At 41.6% G+C, this 23,947-nt stretch overlaps 1 protein-coding gene across 1 annotated transcript in view; it reads left to right on the forward strand.

The window, feature by feature from the left end:
- The window catches only part of LOC117347325 (dynein heavy chain 6, axonemal-like), a 2,502,256-nt gene that overhangs the window by 410,402 nt on the left and 2,067,907 nt on the right, over positions 1-23,947 (forward strand). The window contains 1 exon segment of the mRNA XM_033918113.1: positions 2,467-2,619. Coding sequence (XP_033774004.1) covers positions 2,467-2,619 — 153 coding nt within the window.

Consider the following 23,947-nt stretch of genomic DNA (forward strand, 5'->3'; position numbering starts at 1 on the left):
ATTAAATAGCAGCGGCCCGAGTGCCGAGCCCTGCGGGACCCCACTCGTGACCCTCCTCCAGTCCGAGTAGTGGCCCTTCACTCCTATCCTCTGTTTCCTACCCGCCAACCAGTTTCTGATCCATGTATGTACGTCTCCTTCCACCCCATGGTTCTTCAGTTTCCGGAATAGGCATTCATGGGGAACCTTGTCAAAGACTTTTTGGAAATCTAGATATATAATAATAATAATAATAATTTTATTTTTTATATACCGCCATACCCAGTGAGTTCTAGGCGGTTTACATCAATTCAAAAGGATCTGCGTTATCTAGCAGATTTACAAACAAATAAAATAAAACAGTTCAGTAACAAGTAAAAACTGAAATTGACCGAGGATGGGGGAGGTTGTTGGAGACGTGGAAGAGAGGAGCTGAAAAAAGGGGGGGTGAATGCTGGGGGGGGAGAGGAAAATGTGAGCGGGTAGGGCCGTTAGAGGTCTTGTTTGCTGAAAAGGTAAGTTTTGAGAGATTTTCTGAAGTCGAAGTAGGAGGGGGCTTCGAGGATCATTTGGGCCAGCCATGTGTTGAGCTTGGCTGCTTGGTAGGCGAAGGTTTTGTCTATGAATCTTTTATAGTGGCAGAGTTTTAGCGAGGGGAAGGCGAATAGTTGAGTTCTACGGGATTTCTTGTTTATGTGATAGAGGTTAAAGTGGGGGTTGATGTAGCTTGGAGTAGCACCATTAACCGATTTGTAGCAGAAGCATGCAAACTTGAAAAGGACTCTTGAATCGAATGGCAGCCAGTGTAGTTGGTGGTAGAAGGGGATGACATGTTCCCATTTCTTTAGGCCGAAGATGAGACGCACGGCGGTGTTTTGGATTAATTTTAATCTCCTGGTGGTTTTCTTCGTGGCGTTTAGGTAAATGATGTTGCAGTAGTCAAGAGTGCTGAGGATGGAAGATTGAACCAGTAGACGGAAAGCGGAGTCGTCAAAGTATTTTTTTATTGTGCGTAGTTTCCATAGTACGGAGAAGCTTTTCTTGACCATGTGTTCAGTGTGGTTTTCTAAGGATAAATTTTTGTCCAGAGTGACTCCCAGAATTTTTAGGGTGGGTTCAATAGGGAAAGTAATTCCTTTCAATTGAATAGAGTTGTTTTTGATTTTGTCATTGGGGGTGGCTAGGAAGAATTTTGTTTTGTCGGGATTGAGTTTCAGTCTGAACGAGAGCATCCAAAGTTCGATCTGGTTAAGAATATTTGTGATGTGGTTAAGTAGTTCTTTTGAGAAATTGGTTAGTGGGATGGCAATTGTGATATCATCTGCATATATAAAGAATTTGAGGTTGAGGTTGTGTAGGAGGTTACCTAGGGAGGCTAGGTAGATATTAAACAGGGTGGGTGACAGGGGGGAGCCCTGAGGAACCCCACAGGTGTTGTCCCAGCTGTATGAGAAGGCATTGTTTTTGCAAACCTTGTATGATCTATTTCTTAGGAATCCCTGGAACCAGTTGAGGACCTGATCAGAAATGCCGATGTGTGCCAGGCATTCTAGGAGAATGGTGTGATCTACCAGGTCAAAGGCACTACTGAGGTCCAGTTGTATTATCAGGGCACTTGTGCCCTGGCTGAAGAGCGTGTGGAGGTGGTCAAGAAGGGAGGCTATGATGGTTTCGGTGCTGTGATCTGCGCGGAAACCTGATTGATTGTCACTTAGTATGTTGAATTTTTCAAGATATGCTGCAAGTTCCGCCTTTATGATGTCTATGGGGTCTCCTTTGTCCATCCGTTTGTTAATTCCTTTGAAGAAGTGCAATAAGTTCGATAGGCACGATCTCCCCTTGCAGAAACCATGTTAGCTGGTTATCAGAAGTTCGTTTCTTTCAAAATGTTCATCGATGTTTTCTTTTATCAGTGCTTCCGCCATTTTCCCCAGAACTGAGGTCAGACTCATCGGTCTCAGTGTAGTTACATCATTTTCATTAGGGTCTTTATAAATGTTGAAATCAAAGGGCATGATATTTATTGGGATATCCAGGTAGCAGTAGTTCTTATCTGGATAAGTCCCACTCACCAGGTCAAACCTGGATTTTCAGCAGTACTTACCTGGATAGTGCCACTAATAACATAGTGAAACAGTCTTAGAATTGTTCTAATGTTAGCTTGGTAGTTATTTGAGTACTGGTCTAAATGTATTGCTAGCTGATATAACTACTGATGGCTGCATTATATCTGGTGCCAGTATCCAACCATAACCTGGCACTGAATATCTAGGCAGAAAAAGCATGCTGCTACTGGCATTTTAAAAAAATGTTGACTACCATAGGCTGTATATTGATCAGAAAGAACGTAAAAGTTAGCATAAATGATCTGAATCAGAGGAATATATACTGCAATTAAATTTTGAGACAAAGGTAAGCATATTAGTATTTTATGTCTAGCTATGTGCTATTAGAATGAAGTTATATGAGTACCATCTACATTTCTAGGCTATTAATGAGATGCTTCCTGATCTGGCAAAGAAAAAATTGGATGCAATTATAGCTGAGGCACAAGATGCCCAATTTAAACTTGAATTTTCTCCATCAGCAACATTGGAATACGTTAACAGCTTGATATTCCTTGATGAAATACAAGAAAGGGTAAGTAAAAATGTATTTTAATAAAGTAAAAATGAATACTGTTTAAAGTTTCAATTTACTAGCACAAGCTAGACCAAGTGACACTTGTCTGCTGACATTTTATCCCTAGAATTCTATTTATCCCAGGACAAGCAGGCAGCATATTCTCACATGTGGGTGACATTATCTATGGAGCCCCGGTACAGACAGCTTTAAAAGTGTATCGCCACTTTAAGTTTTTAGAAACTTTGTGACTACCCACACCATGCATGCGCGAGTGCCTTCTCGCCTGACATAGGCTTACGATTCCTGAGTTTTTTGTTTTCCGCTGAGTGAAGTCTTGTTTTCTGAAATCTGTTCAGTTTTTTTGCCTTGCCTTCCTGCTTCACCTATTTTTTTCTGTTAACTTTTTTCTTATTATTTTTCTCTCTTTTTTTTTACCCTTTCGTTGGTAAAATTAAAAAAAAAAAGAGTTTATTTCTCTTCTTTCCTCGCGGGCTTCAGCCTTGGAGGGTTTGTTTTCTCCTCAGCAATTGAGTTTAATTTTGATGACACGATATTCCTGTCCATGTCAAGACCGTTAACGGGTTTTAAAAAGTGCTGTAGGTATCAGAGGTCTATTTCCCTCACCGACTCTTATTGATGTTGCTTACAGTGTCTTGGACCTGAACACTGGGTGGAAACTTGCACTTGGTGTTCCACCTTGCAGAAGGGCTTGATTAAAAGCTGTCGACTTCAGCAGGAAAAATTGTTTGATGCTGCCATGGACTTTGCAACCATTGACATTGAAGATTCCTGCATCGACATTGGTATTAGGAGCTCTTGCTCCAACAGCATCAAGTCCCCTGATGCAGACCAAGCAGTGGCGCCCATTATTGTGGCTTGCCTCTCCTTTGAGGTGTGCATCCTCATCAAAGTCACCCTCTCTAAGGCAAGCCGCTGCACCGATGGTACCAGCAGATAAAAGATAAGCTCAATGAGTTTTTCCAAAGGGAGCTGGGTGCTCTTTTCAAACTTTATGAACTAGCATCGACTCTCTGGTACCAGCCCTGTTTGAGCATACTGCCATGAGACCCCATGGTACCCCAGTCAGCTGTCCTTCAGAATGTCGATATGGATCTTCATCCAGTCACCATGGATCTTCTTGACATTCTACTCCAAACACAAGGTATGGAGGGCCATGTATGTTAATGCACACAGTTTAGGCAATAAAATTCTGGAACTGGAGACTGAAATAAGGAATGCCGACCTGGATGTGGTGGCGATATCTGAAACTTGGTTCACGGACTCACATGGATGGGATATGGCTATACCGGGCTACAATATACTTTGTCAGGACAGAGAGGGCAGGTTAGGTGGAGGGGTAGCACTATACATTAAAGAGGACATCAAAACCACCAGGATCACAGATGTCAAGTACACCGGGGAATCCCTCTGGGTAAACCTGGCAAGAGGCAGAGAAAAATGCCTGTATCTTGGTGTGGTATACAGACCCCCAAGACAACTGGAAGACATGGACGCAGAATTAATTGAAGACATGGAAAATATCACTCTACGGGGCGACGCTGTACTGCTAGGGGACTTCAACATGCCTGATGTAGACTGGAACACGTTTTCAGCAACAACTAGCGGCAGCAGGAGGCTATTAACCTCCATAAAGGGAGCACGTCTCAAACAGATGGTTACGGAGCCCACTAGGGCCCAGGCGATCCTCGACCTGGTACTCACCAATGGGGAAGGCGTCTCAGAGGTCTCAGTAGGAGATACGCTAGCCTCCAGCGACCACAACATAGTATGGTTCAACCTTAGTAAAGGCTTCCCTAGGTTAAACACTAAAACAAAGGTACTAAATTTCCGGGGCACCGACTTCGCACGCATGGGAAACTTCGTCCGTCGGACGCTGCGGGACCAAGCGGAGACCGGTAATGTGGAAACTATGTGGTCAACCCTGAAATCAACTCTACACGAAGCGATTAGCCACTACATAAAATCAGTAAACAAACGTCAAAGAAACAATAAACCCCAATGGTTCACCAAGGAGATCTAAATGCACCTCATTAAGAAGAAAAAAAAAGCATTTCTATCCTACAAGCGTACGAAGAAAAGAGAAGCTAACGTGGAATATAAGACCAGGTCTGCAGCGGTCAAAACGGCAGTTAGGGAGGCCAAACTTCGAGTGGAAGAAACTGACGAAAAACATTAAGAAAGGGGACAAATCCTTCTTCAGGTATATTAGTGATAGGAAAAGGAACACATACGGGATAGTACGCCTTAGGAGACTGGACGGAAACTACGCGGAAGCGGATTCTGATAAAGCCGAACTACTGAATGAATACTTCTGCTCAATCTTCACCTGCGAGGCACCGGGACACAGTCCACAGTTGAAGGCAAAGCAAATCGCGGAGGACCCGTTTCAGAATTTTGAGTTCACACCAGGAGACGTATACAGCGAACTGACAAAACTCAAGGTGAATAAAGCCATGGGACTGGACAATTTGCACCCAAGATTGCTCAGAGAGTTGAGCGACGTCCTGGTGGAACCGTTGGCCGTGCTCTTCAATCTCTCACTTAGTACGGGGAAAGTTCCCTTGGACTGGAAAACAGCTAACGTTGCTAAGGGTTGCAAGGCGGAGGATGCGAACTATAGACCGATGAGTCTCACATCAATAGTGTGTAAACTCATGGAAACACTAATTAAACGTAGATTAGACATGGTCTTGAATGAGGGGAGTCTATGGGATCCCAGTCAACATGGATTCACCAAGGGTAGATCCTGCCAATCCAATCTCATCAGCTTCTTTGATTGGGTAACAAGAAGGTTGGATCTGGGAGAGTCCTTGGACGTCGTGAACCTGGACTTCAGCAAAGCCTTTGACAGCGTCCCACACCACAGGCTGCTGAGCAAGATGAAATCGATGGGCTTAGGAGACATGCTAACTGCATGGGTCAATGATTGACTAAGCGTCAGACTTCAGAGGGTGGTGGTTAACAGTACCCTCTCTAAAACATCGGAGGTGACCAGCGGAGTGCCGCAGGGCTCAGTCCTGAGTCCACTCCTTTTCAATATATTCATAGGTGATCTGACTCAAGGGCTTCAAGGTAAGATAATATTATTCTCTGATGACACTAAACTATGTAATATAGTAAGTGAATGCAATCTACAGGATACTATGGCTTACATTAGAAAGTTGGTCCTCGACCTGGCAGCTAGGCTTCAACGCCAAGAAATGTAAGGTCATGCACTTCAGAAGAGACAATCCATGCAGAGCTTACACCTTGAATGGAGAAACTTTAACTAGGACTACAGCAGAACGAGATTTAGGAGTAATCATCAGTGCAGACATGAAAACTGCCACTCAAGTGGAGAAGGCTTCATCTAAGGCAAGGCAGATAATGGGTTGTATCAAGAGAAGTTTTGTCAGCTGGAAGCCTGAAGTCATAATGCCGCTGTACAGAGCCATGGTGAGACCTCATCTGGAATACTGTGTGCAATTCTGGAGGCCACATTACCGTAAAGATATGCTCAGAATTGAATCGGTTCAGCGGATGGCCACCAGGATGGTCTCGGGGCTCAAGGGTCTCTCATATGAAGAAAGACTGAACAAATTGCAGCTCTACACTCTCGAAGAACGTAGGGAGAGGGGAGACATGATTGAGACATTTAAATACATCACGGGACGTGTCAAGGTGGAAGATGATATTTTCTTTCTCAAAGGACCCTCAGCCACAAGAGGGCATCCGCTCAAACTCAGGGGAGGGAAATTTCATGGTGACGCCAGGAAGTACTTCTTCACGGAAAGAGTGAAAGATCATTGGAACAAGCTTCCAGTGCAAGTGATCGAGGCCAGCAGCGTCCCAGACTTTAAGAATAAATGGGATCCCTACGAGGATGAAGATAAGGAATAGGGTCACTAGGGTATAGATTTAAGGGGGTGGGTCAGTAGAGTGGGCAGACTTGATGGGCTGTAGCCCTTTTCTGCTGTCATCTTTCTATGTTTCTATGTTTCTATCAGTCATCTCTTCGACGATCCTATTACATGAAACATCTAGTATGGAAACTACCTTTTTTTTCACAAATATATTTCTGCACAACATCTTCAGGAATTTCACAACATCTTTCACACTCTCTCAAACCATAAAGTATTTGGTGAGATATGCTTTTGATGCCTTTGAGTTATCATCTAGAGCTTCGGCTATGTCAATGGCATGTTTGAGGGTCTCGGATATGGACATTAACCTTCAACACAGATTAGCTAATATTCCCTGTATGGAACAACTTTTTGGTGATTCCATTGAGGTGGCCATTCAAATTCTAACTGACCACGAAAAGAATTGGAATGCTTTACTCAGAACCAAGTCTAAGTCTCCCACAACTTCTGTCATCTTAACCTTCTTCATACCAGAGGTGTTTTTCTGCCAAACCTTCTGTCTCCTGTCCACCTCAGCAGAAGAAGCAAAATCAGCATTGTCCTCAAAAGTCTTAAACATTCAGCTCCTCAAAAATTTGCTCAGTCTTTTTGATGGACTCATAGAGAGCATAGCCACTGGTCCTCTCTCTCAGCCAATTGGAGATCGGCTCCAATTATACCATCCAAGTTGGGCCCTGATAACAACAGTCCTCTGGGTTCTCAAAGTCATTCAAGGGGGTTACTCTCCATTTCATTACTACATCTCCAGATCATCCTCCAAGAGAGTATTATTTAAACCCTCAGCAGACGTCTCTTCTTCTTTGGGAGATAGAATCTTTATTTCTTCTGAATGCCATAGAGACTGTCCCTCCTGCTCAAAAGAATTAGGGTTTTTACTCAAGGTTTTTTTAATCCCATAGATGACGGGAGATCTGTGTCCAATTTTAGACCTCAGGGGCCTGAACAAATTCTTAGTAAAGGAAAAGTTTTCCATGTTGCCCTTGGCAACTCTATATCCTCTCTTAGATCAGAATAATTGGCTATGCTCTCTGGATCTAATAGAAGCTTATACCCACATTCCAAGTCATTCTGCCCACAGGAAACTCCTCAGATTTCAAGTAGCCCATCAGCACTTTCAGTACAAGGTTTTGTCATTCCGCCTGGCATCCTCGCCTAGAGTATTCATCAAGTACCTCGTAGCAGTGGCAGTGGTTTTAAGGGCTCAAGGTCTTCAGGTTTTTCCTTATTTCGATGATTGGCAAATAAAAGATTCCACTCCTCAAGGGGTGCTCTCAGCAACATAGTCAATAATCCTTTTGCTTTAGCAGTGGGGTTCAAAATCAACTTTCTAAAATTTCACCTTCAACCCTCTTAAACTCTACAATTCATAGGAGCCCTGCTCGACACCATTCAACTCAGGACATTTCTCCCTCAGCAAAGACAAGACAATTTTATTCAGCTTTGCAACTAGGTTTATCACCTTCCCTTCATCTCGGCCAGGCGGATGATGGTACTACTGGGCCACAAGACGTCAACGGTCTATGTTACCCCCTTTGCGAGACTTCATCTCAGGACACCTCAATGGTCTCTAGCATCTCAGTGGTCTCAATCTATCTCACAGGAGATTGGAGATTGGAGTCACATCTCTGCAGTGGTAGATGAACTCTTCAAATCTTTTCAGAGGGTTTTTGTTTCAAATGACTCCACATCAGAAATTCTGACCACAGACTCATACAAGTATGCTTGGGGAGCTTATCTGGACTGTCTTAGTACAGAGGGTCACTGGTCAGCCCAAGAGCAACAATTCTACATCAATCTCTTGGAACTCATGGCCATTCTCAATGTTCTCAAGTCTTTTCAGCACATTATAGCCAATCAAGTGCTCCTAATACTCATGGACAATCAGGTGGCAATGTATTACATAAACAAGCAAGAAGGAACAGGTTCTCTCCTTTGTCAGGAGGCTGAGAAGATTTGGCACTGGGCTATTGCTCACAACATATTCCTTAAAGTGATCTATAGTTAGGGAGAGAAGAATTCTCTCACTGACAAACTCAGCAGATTTCTCCGGCCGCATGAGTTGATGCTCAACTCCACAGTCTTGCATCAGATATTCTCTCTTTGTGGGACTTTAGACCCTTTTGTGTACCCCACAATCACAAGCTGCCTCAATTCTGCTCCAGACAATACTCTCTGCAACATCTAGAGGCAGATGCTTTTCTTCTGGATTGGACGCACAAATTCCTTTGTGTTTCCACCGATTCCTCTCATTCTCAAGACGTAAATCAAGCTCAAACAAGAATTGGCCACCATGATCCTCATAGCCCCTCAGTGGCCCAGACAATCATGGTGCTCCCTTATACTTCAGCTCAATTTCAAGGAACCAATACCCCTGCATATCTTTCCATCTCTTCTCACACAGAGTTAAGGATCTCTTTTACATCCCAATCTCCAGTGCTTGCACTTGACAGCTTGTGGCATAAAGGATCGTGTGGTCCCCGAAGCCCCCACCCGCTTACCCGCATGCCGGCTCGATCGTTTAACCAGCTTCCTCTCTCCACCTCACCTTAGTTTGCCGGCTTTCTTTTTCAGCGACCGGAACGCTTTCAAAAGAGCCACGCATGCGTGGCTGCTCAGTATTCAATCTTCTGCTCTGACCCAACCGGAAACAGGAAGTTGCAGCAGAGCAGAAGATTGAACTTTGAGCAGCCGCGCATGCGCGGCTCTTTGAAAGCGTGCCAGTCGCCGAAAAAGAAAGCTGGCAAACTAAGGAGAGCTGGAGAGAGGAAGCTGGTTAAACGATCGAGCCGGCGTGCGTGGGACCGCGTGTTCCGGCTCACACAAGGAAGGAGGAGGTGAAAGGGAAAAGTTTCTCTTCCTTGGAAATGTGGAAGGCAGAGTAGGGAGAAGACGCTGGAAGGGAAGAAGAAGACAGATGCCAGACTATGGGGGAGCGGAGGGAAGAAGATGGGTGCTAGACCAATTGTGGGAGGGGGTGAAGGGAGAGGCACAGTAACAGCAAATGGAAGACGCAGAGAGAAGAGACACAGTGGATGGAAGGAATTGAATGAGAAGATGTGGAAAGCAGAAACCAGACAACAAAGGTAGAAAAAAAATTCTATTTATTTATTTATTTTTTTGCTTTAGGATAAAGTAGTATATTAGTTGTGTTGATAAAAATTTATAAACAAAGCCCTGCCAGCTGAACATCTCTTTCTCTAGTTCAGCAGCAGGAACTTTGATTTATAAGAAAGGAATAAGCTAAATATTGCAGTACTAAGGCTTATATGGATGCTGCGGGGACGGTGACGGGGCGGTGAATGGGATGGCAGTGGTGGTGACGGGGCGGTGAAAGGGATGGCGTTGACGGTGACGGGGCGGTGAAGGGAACGGCGGTGACGGGGCGGTGCAGAGGATGGTGGGCCGGGGACGGTGCAGTGACGGGGACAGATTTATTCCCCGTGTCATTCTCTAACTTAATATTCAATTTTTTCTGTTTTCTTTTCAAAATCTATGTTTCCATGTCTTACCTTCCCTTCTATCTCTCTCTTCTTCCGTCCCTATTTCCATGGTCTTACATCTCTTTCTTTCCTTTCTCTCCCTCCCTCCTTCCTTCCTTCCTTTCCCCTGCTGATATCTGTCTCCTTCCCTCCCCCAACTTTTTATTTCTTTCACCCTGCCCCCTTCTTTCTTTCTCTCTCTCTTCATGCCCCCTTTCTTTCTATATGTCTGTCTTTCTCTCTCCATGCCCCCTTTCTTTCTTTTTTTCTTTCTCCATGCCCTTTCTTTCTTTCTCTCTCCATGCCCCTTTCTGTCTATGTCCCGTCTCCCTTCTTTCTTTCTGTCTCCCTGTCCCCCCTTTCTTTCTTTATTTCTCCCTGCTCTCCCCCAAGCCACCATTGGAGAACAGGCCGGCGCCGAGTTCTTAGTTCTCCCTACTTATCTTCCCCAGCATGAGGCTGACCAATTCTAGCCACCCGATGTCAATTCTAACGTCAGAGAGGAAGTTCCGGGCCAGCCAGGCAGCAATTGGCAATTGTTAAAAAGGCAGTTTTAAGACCTATTTTTTTTTTTAAATTTAGAGCTATGAAAGAATCTTTATTGAAGCAAATTTATTATGATCCATACGCGGCAGGAAGCTATGGAGGCATTAGCCCTCTACTTCAAGTGGCTAAAAAGAGCGATATCACAGTCCGGAGAAAAGACATAGTGGATTGGGTCACAAGTCAAAACGCATACAATTTACATAGACTGGCTAGAATCCATTTTAAAAGAAATAAAACAATGGTGTTGGAAGTTGACAGACAGTGGCAAAGTGACTTAGTCGACATGTCAGCCTTTGCACGTTATAACAACGGTTACAAATTCATCTTAACGGTAATAGATATCCTGTCAAAATATGCATGGGTCATGAGTTTAAAAACAAAAACAAGGTCACGAAGTTACCAAAGCCTTTGAAACAATATTTAATTTAGGGCATACACCTGAAAAGCTTCAAACAGACAAAGGTAAAGAACTTTTAAATAAGTCTCTGAAGAATTTATTAAAACAAAAAGGTGTTAGCCATTTTGTGACCCATAATGATGTTAAAGCAGCTGTAGTGGAAAGATTTAACAGGACTTTAAAATCCAAAATGTGGAGATATTTTACAGCTCATAATACCTTTACGTCCTACAGGCTATAGTGCACAGCTATAATTATAGTTTTCACAGAACGATACAGGCGAGGCCTGTAGATGTGACACCCTCAAACTCTTTGCAGATTTGGAAAACAATCTACGGCAGTAACATCAAACGCGATCACACCAAGGATCTCTTAATAAAAGGAGACCATGTGAGGCTATCAAAAGTTAAAGGAAAATTTCAGAAAGGTTACGAGCAGACATGGACAGATGAGATATTTATAATAAAAGATGTTTTTAAACAGGGGTCAGAGAACAATATACAAGATACAGGATTACGATAGCGAAGCTATACAAGGTTCTTTTTATCCTGAAGAATTACTAAAAGTCAAGCCTCTAGAGGACAGAATATACCATATCAAAAAGGTTCTAAAGGTAAAAGGAGGGGGGTAAGAACAAAATTTGTCTCGTGAAATGGAAGGGGTGGCCTGATAAATTTAACAGTTGGGTGAAAGCCTCAGAGATTCAAGACATCTGATTTTGTCTTTTGAAGCAACACAAAGAAAAAAAAAAAATGAATGACGGTGGCTTTTATATCACATTGCCTAGCAATGCTTCGGCAGCTATGTTTCCCCATAATACCAGCTCTAATTTTACCATACAAATAGCTAGGCCTTTGGACTTACAGGTGCCGTGGGAAGCGGGGCTGGTGGAAATACAATACCCACATACTTGGGAAAATATTAAGGAAGATATAAAGTACATTGTCATCTCTGGAGAAGGAAATGTACACCAATTTACAATCCAGAGAGGATATTATGCGACCATGGGGAGGTTATTGGAAACCTTGAATCATGACATTAGAAGCGTCTTTGAGTCTGAGAGACCACCGAGAATCATATATGACCCCAATACGTGAAGAATTCATGTAAAATCAGAGGATAAGTCTGTTATTTCTGCAGGGGGTGATTTGGCAACCATTTTGGGGGTAAAGACTAATGTTAATAAAAGGCATTCTCATTTCCCAGCAAATATCGAGGCCGGCTTTAATACCCTCTACGTGTACACCGATATTGTAGAGCACCAGTTAGTAGGTGACAATTTTGTACAACTGTTGCGCTGTGTTCCAGCTCTAAGGTCAGCGGATAAGTTTATCACCCTCATGTACGATAAACCACACTATGTACCTGTGAACAAGCAGCACATCGACACCATCACATTTGAAATAAAGACAGATCAGAACAGGAACGTCTCATTTCGTTACAGGAAAGTGATCCTTAAGCTTCACCTGCGACCCAGGAAGACTATTGTGTTTTAAAATGTTGGTGTCTAAAGAGTTTGGAGACCCCAAAGCATACAAAAATTATTACACAGCACAAGCCGGTTATGGACTTTCAGGATATCACGGGGCCCCTGTCATGTACGGTGCCGGTGTAGGTGGCGTATTTCATAGTCTTTTTAGAAAAGCAATACCGCTTTTGAGAAGGGGTTTTGAAATTATTAAACCACATATGAAAGGAGCCGCAAAAAACATAGCTAAAGATGTCATGGGCCATGTCGCAACAACCGTTCTAAATAAAATAAACCATTCCGCAGAGCAGGCGGGGTCGGGACTGGCTGTGGTTAGATGGGGTGTTAAAAGAAAGAGGACCCATCCTCAAGAGATTCTGCAAGGACCTCCAAAACCTTTTAAAAGAAAGAAACCCCAAAGTAACAAATCACAGAAGCTATCCAGCGGATCCAAGAAGAGAAGGACCCGTTCTACGAAACGTGATATATTCTAAAAAACCATGGCTTTTGTACACAACGGCTCTGAAAAATGCGTTAAATCAGAACTAGATCTGTTTGAGCTATCCCCAACCCAAACCAGTATCGAAAAAAGCATCTATGTGGAAATACCACCATTATCAGCTTTATTGGAAACAGCACCTTTGGACTTCTACATAGCGGGGCATGGTGAAGAATACATTGATTTAAACAACACTCTCCTGCATCTGACCTGTAAAATTAAAGACGGTTCAGACATTGACGCAGCCGCCAAAGTAGCCCTGGTAAACTACCCGATTGCATCTATTTTTAGCCAATTGGTTGTTACCCTGGGAGACCAGCTGATTAGTCAGAGTAATAACTGTTACCCCTACAGAGCCCTCATAGAGCTGATCCTCAATTATGATGAAGGAGCCCTCAAATCACAGTTCACAAGTGGCCTGTTTTATAAGGATACAGCCGAACATCACGACGTTAGAGATATAGGTGCACGTAATGTGGGTTTTACTGAAAGGGCTCACTTTACAGCATCTAGCCACAAGGTGGAACTGTTGGGATATTTACACAGCGATCTATTTTTTCAAGAAAAGCTATTCATCAACGGCGTAGATCTTAAAATAAAATTGTCTCCTAACAAAAACTCTTTCTGTTTAATGTGCGGTCATGCTGACCAAAATTATAAACTCCTTATCCTAAACGCTGCCCTCTTTATAAAGAGAGTTAAAGGGCCCCTGGAGTGCGCTTTGGACATGCTGAAGCTCTACTGAAAGCTAACGCCAAGCATGCGATAGACCATGTGGGTTTGAAGGTGTTTAGTATACCGGCCGGCGCCCGTGTGACTAATCAGGAAAATCTCTTTTTGGGGCAGTTATCAAAGCTCATCGTGTTGGGCTTTGTGGATAACGATGCTTTCAGTGGTAATTATGCTAAAAACCCTTTCAATTTTAAACATTACGATATTAATTTTGCAGCTCTGTATGTAGATGGTAAACAAGTACCCGGAAAACCTCTACAACCCGACTTTGAAAATGGAAATTGTGTGAGAGAATGTATGCAACTAATTCAAGCGACCGGTAAACACCTAAAAGACAATGCCCTCCTGGTTGATCGTCAGGAGTTTTACAAAGGTTATATGCTGCTAGCCTTTGACCTATCGCCAGACCAGGAGTGCGCTGACCACAACTCGCTGATCAAAACCTGCGGGCTGAAATACATTTTGCCAGAGCTTTACCTCACACTGTGAACATGATTGTTTATGGGGTTTTCGACAACGTGATAGAGGTTAATCATAGAAGGAATGTTCTTTTTGACCATTCTTGAACATGAACACCGTACAGACCTTCCGTGTTTTAAAGAAGGACTCCTGTGTTGCAGAATCTTTTTTAGATGTACTGCCCTGTGACTGGTTAACAGGATTAGAAATACCAAGGAAACCCGTGGGAATTGTCGTGAACACACACCCACACAACCTACCAGGTGAACTCTGGTTGGCCCTCTATGTGACCGGGAACGGGACAGGAGAATTTTTTGGTTCTTACGGACAACCACCGGATAGTTTATTCTTTCCTAACAGCATTATGAACTTTTTCAATAAACACTGTAAGGCCGTATTATATCATAACAGACAGTTACAGCAACCGCTGTCTGAGGCCTGTGGCTATCACTGTGTGTTTTTTTTAACATCATCGCTGTAAAGGGCAGCCTTTTGAAAATATTTTAGAAATGTATTCTGAAGATTTAATGCAAAATGATGAAATGATACTGAAACTTGTAAAAAATAAAAAACAAGTATTGTGTAGACCTTTTCAAAACCCGTTTTATACACCCCAGGTGTTTCCTACCATGAATGTAAACCTTAAAACCAAAATGTCTGCAGTCTTTTATTTTCATTTTAAAAAAGCATTATTTTATTGAAGATATGTTTTTATACACTCAGCCACCGGTGACTGGGTAATAATTTACGTCTTTTATAAGGAAGGAGTTCTTTGGTCTTGGCAGGCTTGTTTATAGTTCAGGAACCTTCATAGCTGGGTTCTCCTTGAAGCATAACAGTACATCTCTGTTGGCTGCGTTACCCACAATGGAGGAAGGCATATTTAATTCAGCTAAGGTTTGCATGAACTCCCCCCAGCCTAGGGGCCTTCTTTGCTCTGAAAGAGCATGGGTCTGCGTAACACTGCGAACGAGGTCGAGCAGGTTAGAACCACTGATAGGTTTTCCTTGGTATACAAATGTACCATTTCCCTCCCAGGATGCAACACTTTTGTTTTTTGACAGTTTGTTAAGCAGGACTTCGGCATTTTTCCTATAGCGCATATTGATGCTGTTTAACACTTCTTGAACCACAGAGTCGGGAGGTATACTATTTTCTGGAGAGGGGGTTGTTGAAGCATCAACCGGTCCCTGTAGATACACATTTAGCTTTTCTTTTTCCATATCCCTTTGTCTGTTCAACACGAGATAACGTTGTAACACTTCTGAGTAACGTTTAACTTTTTCATGGTCAGACATACCAGGGCTCTGCAGTATGTTTTTCATTTCCTCATCTAACCTATGTATGATTGAGGTTCTAATATTTTCTTCCCGATCTATGGGGTTTCTCAAGCGCTCGAGTTGTTGACTAGGGACCAGGTACATTTTTTCAGCGTGATGCATCAGCGGTTTGTCAGAAGACCCATTATCAACGGTATAGCAAAACTAAACTAAACTAAACCTTAGGGCCCTATAAATCCACCCGATTGTTTCACCAACTGCTTCTTTTTCTTCTTAAGGGTTAATCTTTTATCACACAGTCTTTTTATAGCGTGACGCTTCCCTTTTAAAACCTTTATCTGGTTTTGTGAAAGCGGGATGTTAGGGTGTTGAGAGTGATTTCAGCTATAGCAGCCACCAAATCATCAGAAGCTGTATTCAGGATGGCTTTTCTGTGCTGCGGCGAGGCTTGGACTAAAAGTTTTAAAAGGGGCAGGTTTCTCTTTACACGGCTAGACATGTTACCTGAGACACGCCCCAGCGTATATGAAGGAATCTGGTTATGTATTCACAGCCTTTTATAGATTGATTGTGGTTTTACACAATATACCGTTGTCCAGTCTGGCGGGAAAATATCCGTTCTCAATCTGTAAGCCTCAGGCGTGGTATTTAAGTCCACACAGAGATAGCTGTACGGCTTTCTGGTGGCATCCTCGAAGGCCTCTAAAAAGAATTGTGATTTTTCAGGGTACATCTGCCTAGCAAGAATGGCTATCTGTAACTTATCTCTAGGATTCTTAAAGCGAACCATGTATTTGGTGTTTAAAGTTATAGTCCGGCTTGTTTTACCCTGGCAGAAAACATTCTGAACTATATATATGATGCTCAGGTTTCTGTGATGTACGTACTTAGTAAAGGCATTCTCTATTTCGCCACTTTTACAGGCAGAATCCATTAGAATTCTGGTCACAATACGAATTGCAAACAGAGATAGATGAAGGAATCGATTTTTGGGATCACTGGACGACAACCAGCACATCCATTTTAGATAAAATCGCCCCTATACGTAATAGCAAAAGCAATTCAAATAAATATAACAAATGGTTTGACATCGAACTTCTAAAAATGAAACAACTAGCTAGACGACTGGAAAGAACTTGGAAAAAAACAGGAGAACTAGCCGACCGTAACAACTGGAGAGCTAACATAAAAATCTACAAACAAATGTTAAAAGACAAACGTAAAGCATTCTACTCCACTAAAATCAACTCATCTTGTAATGGTTCACAAGGAATCAATACAAAAGAGCTATTCAACCTGATCACAAATTTATTTGACACCACTCGCTACACCTCACCCACACACAACATTAAACTACCCTCTGCAAATGACTTAGCTCTGTACTTCGATTCTAAAATTAAGAACCTTAGAATCCATTGTTCAACAAACGACTCTTGTGATCATCAAATAGCGAACACCCAAGGAAATGATATACCGGCAGACATGATCTGGAGCTCCTTTCAGGATTTAGAGTGGAATGATTATATCAGATTATATAACAAATACTCTAGATCCTATTGCATTCTGGACTCATGCCCCCCAGAAATTATGAAAGCAGCACCTTTAGAATTTAAATTATCACTGATGCAATACTTGGCTTACAACCTAAACAACGGGAAGTTCCTCTCTAATAATGGTCACATTATTATAACCCCAATTGTAAAAAATCGTAAAGTATCCTCAGCCCTAATATCCAACTATAGACCGGTAGCTTCCATTCCGTTTATTATAAAAATTATGGAGGGATTGGTTCACACCCAACTGATGGGTTATCTTGATCAATTCTCTCTCCTCCATGAAACTCAATCTGGTTTTAGGCCATTATTCAGTACGGAGACAGTAATTGCGGCTATCTTAGACAATTTGCACCTACTGTTTAGTAAAGGCCTTAATGCCCTGATAATGCAATTCAATATGAGTTCTGCCTTTGATCTAGTGGACCACATGAAACTGCTGCAATGCCTAGATGCCATTGGTATCCGGGATAAGGTGCTGAACTGGTTCCGTGGCTTCCTTATATCCCGCACCTATCAGGTTCGTTTTAATTATGAGCTTTCCGACACCTGGAGCAATCCATCCGGTGTGCCCCAAGGCTCTCCACTATCCCCATTGCTCTTCAACATCTACATGTCCTCATTGGGCACAAAGCTAACCCAGCTGGGGATAAAACTATTTAGTTATGCAGATGATTTTACGATTATCATCCCATTCACCAATTCTGTCTCTGAAACTATTCCCAAAGCTTCAGAAGCTATAAACATGATGGAACAATGGATGATAAACTTTAGGCTCAAACTTAATTCAGATAAAATGACTTTTTTCATTGCTTCACCACATCCACTTGACATTAAATCACCCCTCTGTATCAATAACCTTAGTTACCCTATCCAGCCCTCCATAAAGATACTAGGTGTAACTCTGGATCAATGCCTAACCATGAAAGACCAAGTAGATTCCTTAATCAGAAAGGGATTTTTCACTCTCTGGAAACTCAGATCCCTTAAAGCTTATTTTGTTAAATCGGTTTTTAGAATCCTAGTCTAATCCCTCGTACTAAGCCTGCTTGACTAATGTAACATCGCCTATTTGGCAATTTCCCAAAAAAATATGCGACGCCTACAACTGTTGCAGAATGCGGCAGTCAGACTAATCTTTGGACTAAAAAAATTTGACCACGTGACACCCTACTACCGGCAGCTACATTGGATGCCGATGAAGGCACGCGTAAGTTCAAATTTGCCTGTTTCTGCTTTAAAGCATTACACGGACTTGCCCCCAAATACATTACTGACCTTTTCTCCTTCTCAACCAACAGACACAAGAGAAGTTCACATTCCAACTTCGTTTCCCCCCCAGTGAGAGGTTGCAAACTGAAAAAACACCATGAATTCCTTCTCTCACACCAAGCAGCATCATGGGGTAAAGACCTAGAACAATTACTTTCGCCCTCTACTTATGAGGTATTTAGGAAACGTCTAAAAACACACCTGTTCCTAAAACATCTTGACAACTGATCCACTTATCTCTTTCCTCTCAATAGCGACCTACTGTCCTTTTGATCACTTTTCTCCTCAACAATGAATTTCCTGTCTAATTACTTCTCTTTCTTCTTCCCCTCTTGAAGTCAGTCAATTTGTACCTTTGCTTAATCTTTTATAAACCGCATAGAACTTCACGGTATTGCGGTATATAAGCTGTTATTATTATTATTAGATCATCTATAATAACCAAGTTTACTTTATGGGTTGGAAATATTCGGTCATCGTTAAAAGTATCAGGTAAAATGTCCGTAAAAGTAATAAAAGGATATTTATTTAACATTTCTTTATACAAAGGTTGCCAACAACTATAACACCAAACAATATTGTCAGGTATGACAGACAATACACGGCCAGCGTGTTCTAACAGTTTTTAACAAAGAAGCTCTTGCCTGAATTGGACGGTCCTGCTAATATACAAGAGAAAGGGTATGACCAGCGGGCATCCACCGTGCTAGTATCCATAGGGCAGTGTGCTGAACCCATCCTCCTCCTTCACTCTTTTGTCATACACAACTTGCTGTGTTTTTTTAATCACACCGGTCTCTATAGCCCACCTCTTTTTGTTTCTTATAATACCGGTTTGTTGCACCCCTATCTTTTTCTGGGGTAAACCCTCTGCACCCGGTTTGTAGTCAAAAACTAGATCTTTTAAACTAGTAAAATTGATTTTCTGGCTGTTTTCTACATTTAACGTTATCCCTTTCACTTTCATACAGGTCTTTCCACTTGTCAGTTTGTAACCGTATGTTTTAGGACCCGCTGATACATACTCAGTTATATGTTCATCGGCAGGTATCTCACTGGTGAGCTCCCCTAAATAATCACCCAGAGGGGGGTTCCAGTCACCCTCGGGGCTCACAAATATCACAGAATCTGTATTGTGGTACAGACAACGTTCTTGTAGACTGTCTAGAAGTTTGTACAACTCTAAATGCGCATAGGCTATGCATAGCAAAAACAGGCTATGAAAACATTAGTGTTACCGGGCAAAGTAGTGTGGTCTTTTGAGTGCTTCCAAGACACGCAGGCCGTTTCATCATTGATAAAGTCATCATCGATGAAACCTCAAATTCAGGGGAAAACAGATATTTAAAGAGATCATCGGGCTCTCTGACAATGCTAACGGTAGGCAGGTTTGTCCTTTGACCAAATTTCCCCCACAGAGAATTTAAGTAAAGTTTTGCTATTTGGTGTTTAGCAGGGTTTAGCTGAATATGGTTTGCCCGCAAAAGTACACCTTCTTTTCTATAGAAATCAGAGATGTACATGTTTTGTTTTTTCTGTATCATTGCACCACTGGGGTAGTCAGAAGCCTCTTGTTTTTGATGGAGGTGTATTTTGATATATTAGAAAAGAGACTGTCAGATATTTGCTTGAAATGCCAGATTTCATAGATTTCAACAACCACATAACCTTTTGCAATGGCAACATCCATCTCCACCATGCACCAAGTCCCCACGAAAGCTCTCTCCTCATCCTTATGGGCACACATTTCCTGTTGCCGTGCGTCGGCGTACGTACGGCACAAAGGAAACATAAGCTTACCGCCCACCCTGACGTGTAACACCGGGAAAAAGAGCTTTCTTGGAGGATATACTTTTGCTTTTATAAAACCAAAGTAATTTGTGGGTGGAGCAAAGTTATCATAAATGATTTGCGGATGGCCTGTTGGATATTCCTTTGTTTTATTGACAAAAGGGTATAGGCTGGTAAAATCGTAGTAGTGTATTTTTTCTCCAGGTTTGTTTTGTAGTATAGAGAAACAGCATTTGTTCTACCCCCAAAAAGGGCATCTCTTGGAACCAAGGGTTGCAGTAATGCAGCGCTAGCCAGGAAGTCTGCACAACCCCTATCATTTTCTTTGACCATCCGCTTCCACTCATACTCCCACACACTTACGACCTTGAAGCCCAGGCTTTCCAGGTAGGCTGTCTTTAGCTGCTTTTTGTAATAAAGAAAGCCATAGGTCGTGCTGCTACAGGATTATGGTCTTTATCATTATAACAGACCGGACAGCCATGATAAAAGCAACTATTAAATTCAAAAGCTGTTTCTACCCCATCAATGACAGCGTAACCATCAAGAAAATAAGACCCCACCTTTCTTTCACCCCCGTTCAGAGCATGCATGATCTGTATATTTTGTGCAGCCTCTTCTTACAGCAACCATTGAATAGAGTGGGATGATGTGTCTGTGATAGTTTGTGTCTGTGATAGTTATCCGGAGGAATGAGCGCCACTGTCTCGGGTTCTAAAAACATAAATCTGAACATGGCCATACATACAGAGGCTAGGGTTATATATTGGAAAGGGTCTAAACAATTCATTAGAATTTCTGAAGTACCCTCACGTTCTACAACCACATCTTTCTGTGTCATTTTCATGATTTCTGCTCTGTAGAGAACACATGCCTGTGGCAAAATAGCCACATCCTGTTGACAGTAATAAGCCATCTCTTTTTGCAAATCAAACATCTTGTGCTGGTTGTCCTTGTACCATTTTAAAAATTCCTCTTTTTCTTCAGGCATCATGTTTCCCACATCATAATGCTCTATATCCGGCATACGCCCCACATATTTTGATTTTCCTGAGTATTAAAAAAATGCGGGAAATAACCCTTACAGCCTGGAAAACCTAAGGCCTTTGGAAGTTTGCTAAGTTTCATAGGTCGGAAATTTAGAGAGTCTATGAAACGAATAGCTAAAGGTTCTACTGTGATTTGTAAAAGCTTGCCACCTTGAACCAACAGATCTGTGTCCATCTTTTCCTTTAACAGTTGGCTAAGAATAAAATACCCGTCTAGCCTTTGGCATTATGGGCTATGAAGGTATAGTCTTTACATTTTTTGTCACAAAAAATCTGTATAAAGGCAAAAATACACTCAAGACCCTTGAATTCCCATTTTCTTGTTTCGTACAAGTCCTCGCCATATATGTAATTAGGAATGTGCCAGCCCGTTTCCTGCATACATTCACAATCGTAAATAATATACTTTTCAGATGTTTTGAGTTTATCGATGGGTGTCATAAAACATAAGTGTATTTCATCACCGCTTAAGGGTTCACGGCATAGCTTACACATCCTACCCTTACATTTATGTTTTTCTTTCACATAGTACTCACATTTCAGACACAGTGTTTTAGATAAATACTCCACTTCTTTTTTCTACGCCAGCGCATATGTCTATCTAAACAGTATTTAGAGCGACAACACATCTTGCAATTAGGACACCTCTGCTGTATACCGTCATTGTTCAAACACGTGTGTGTCGAACAAAGACGACACCATAACGTACAGGAGTGGTCGTGACTATGGCTTCTGGCAAAAAGTACAGAAATTAAGCTCCCCGTAGAATTTTTTGACATCGGTTATGCCATAGAAATGATCGGCATGTAGCAATAAGAAAACCATTTTTGGATACACGAGTTGATCTGATGTTTTAAAGCAACACCACGAGTTTGTATAAAACACAACTCTTATATGTATCTTTAAATGTAGTTCTATGGTTGCTACATCATCAAGCATGACTTTTTTTATGTACCGACCATCCCAAATCATTATGTAGCTTTTCAGCACCTATTAACAGTTCAGCATCTGTGAGTTTTACGTGGGACATAAGTGCTGTAAGGCTACCGGCAAAACACAGGTTATTGCCTGTGTTATTCAAATCTATTAAATACATCCTTTTTTTCTGCAAAATCTGGCTAAACAGTATAGATTTTAACACCCTAAGATCCCCACCATCCTTGTTTCTTATTACAAGCACAACAACACGAAATAAATCACAGACCTGTATTTCTCTGTGACTTTGAAGGAGTTTAGCAACCTGGTCTAAGAAATCATCAGCATCTAGCGATTCGGGATTTAATTTACCAGAAAACAAGGAGTTGTGAAAAAGTGATGAATGTAGATGCATAGTCACCAGGCGATACTCTGTTGCTAACATTGTCCAGGATATGTTGAATGCCTTGGCGTATAGCATTTTGAGCCTCAAGTAATGATGTTATCCTGTCTAAATTAATGAAACAAAATTCTTATGAATAAAGTACACCATGAAACTTGTCCAGTTTACGATCCCATCTTTTCACAAACTGGACATAGCTGATTGGTTCTGAATCTTCAGAAGGACCAGATGCACCCTTATTTGATCCATCCTCTGACACTTTGCTGCTATCAGAATAATTATCAACTTTATAACATTCTCCTTCTTCTGTGCTATCCGACTCTGAGACGATTTCGCTCTGTGTCTTTTTCCTGTTAGGCTTTTCTGTCGGCTTCACGGTATCTGCTTGTGACTTTCTAACATTTTCTTGATCTACAATTTATAACATAGCATAACCGTTAATACTTTTTCCCCCTCTTTGAGGATCTGTCTGTGCTTAACATTTTCTTCATCAAGCATTATAAAAGTAAAGACATTTTTTTTTACACTAGTCTCCTTACAAAATCAGAATACTTACTATTTCATTTATCTTTTGGTTTCCTGTAAGCACCTTTGGGCTCTGGTTCCCCGTCTAAGAAGCTTTCACTATGTGATCTTTTCCTGTTATACTTTTCCATCAGGTTCATGGTATCTGCTTGCAACTTTCTAACATTTTCTTGATCTACAATTTATAACATAGCATAACCGTTAATACTTTTTCCCCACCCTTGAGGATCTGACTGCCTAATACTTTCTTGATCAACCATTATAAAAGTATAGAAATTTTTCTTTTAACCCTAGTCTCCTTACAAAACCAGGATACCTACTATTTCGTTTATCTTTTGGCTTCCGGTAAGGAACCGGTTGTTGGTTAGAACTTGTCGATGTAGAAGGTGTCGGTTCTCTAGCCGTTTCTTGGTCTAATCATAACGTAAAAAAAAAAGAATGTTTTGTAGATGCTGTTTTTAAAAACCAACACATGTGCCAGATAATACATTTGTCACTTACTGTTTAATATCTGTTGTCTTTTTCTGGTAAGAGATAGTTTATTTCTACCATCAGACCCCCGTTCCTGTTTTTTAAATGCAATGATAGATTCAGAGAAAGAAAAAATGATATCCCTAAAACCAAAAATAAAAGCCCCTTTTCTACTCACCATGTTAGCGGTTGATGTATCCGGGGTCCAGTGAAACATCCACAAAAACCAGAACGCTTGCTGGTCTTGTCACATCTTATTTTTATACACTTACAACCCTCTATAGAAGTTATCCATTCACAAAGGTTTTATTGCATGTCTAAGGCCTCTGCTAGAGCTTGTTTGTCTTGGTTAGTCATTTTAGATATCAAAATGACCCCTACGTGTCTAGAGCCTAGTTCCTTATAACCTGTCACACCTTCTATTGTTTTAGTTTGGGCTGATAATTCACGTGGCTAGCCATTCCTAAAACACACCACACATTTTGTATTAAAAAAAAAAAAATCTTTATTTTACAACAATAAAATGTTTAAACTTTTATACAAACATGCAGTTACACACTGTATTTCCCACAATCCCAAGA

Source organism: Geotrypetes seraphini, chromosome 1 (genome assembly GCF_902459505.1).
Source record: "Geotrypetes seraphini chromosome 1, aGeoSer1.1, whole genome shotgun sequence".
In the NCBI taxonomy this organism is placed as follows: domain Eukaryota; kingdom Metazoa; phylum Chordata; class Amphibia; order Gymnophiona; family Dermophiidae; genus Geotrypetes; species Geotrypetes seraphini.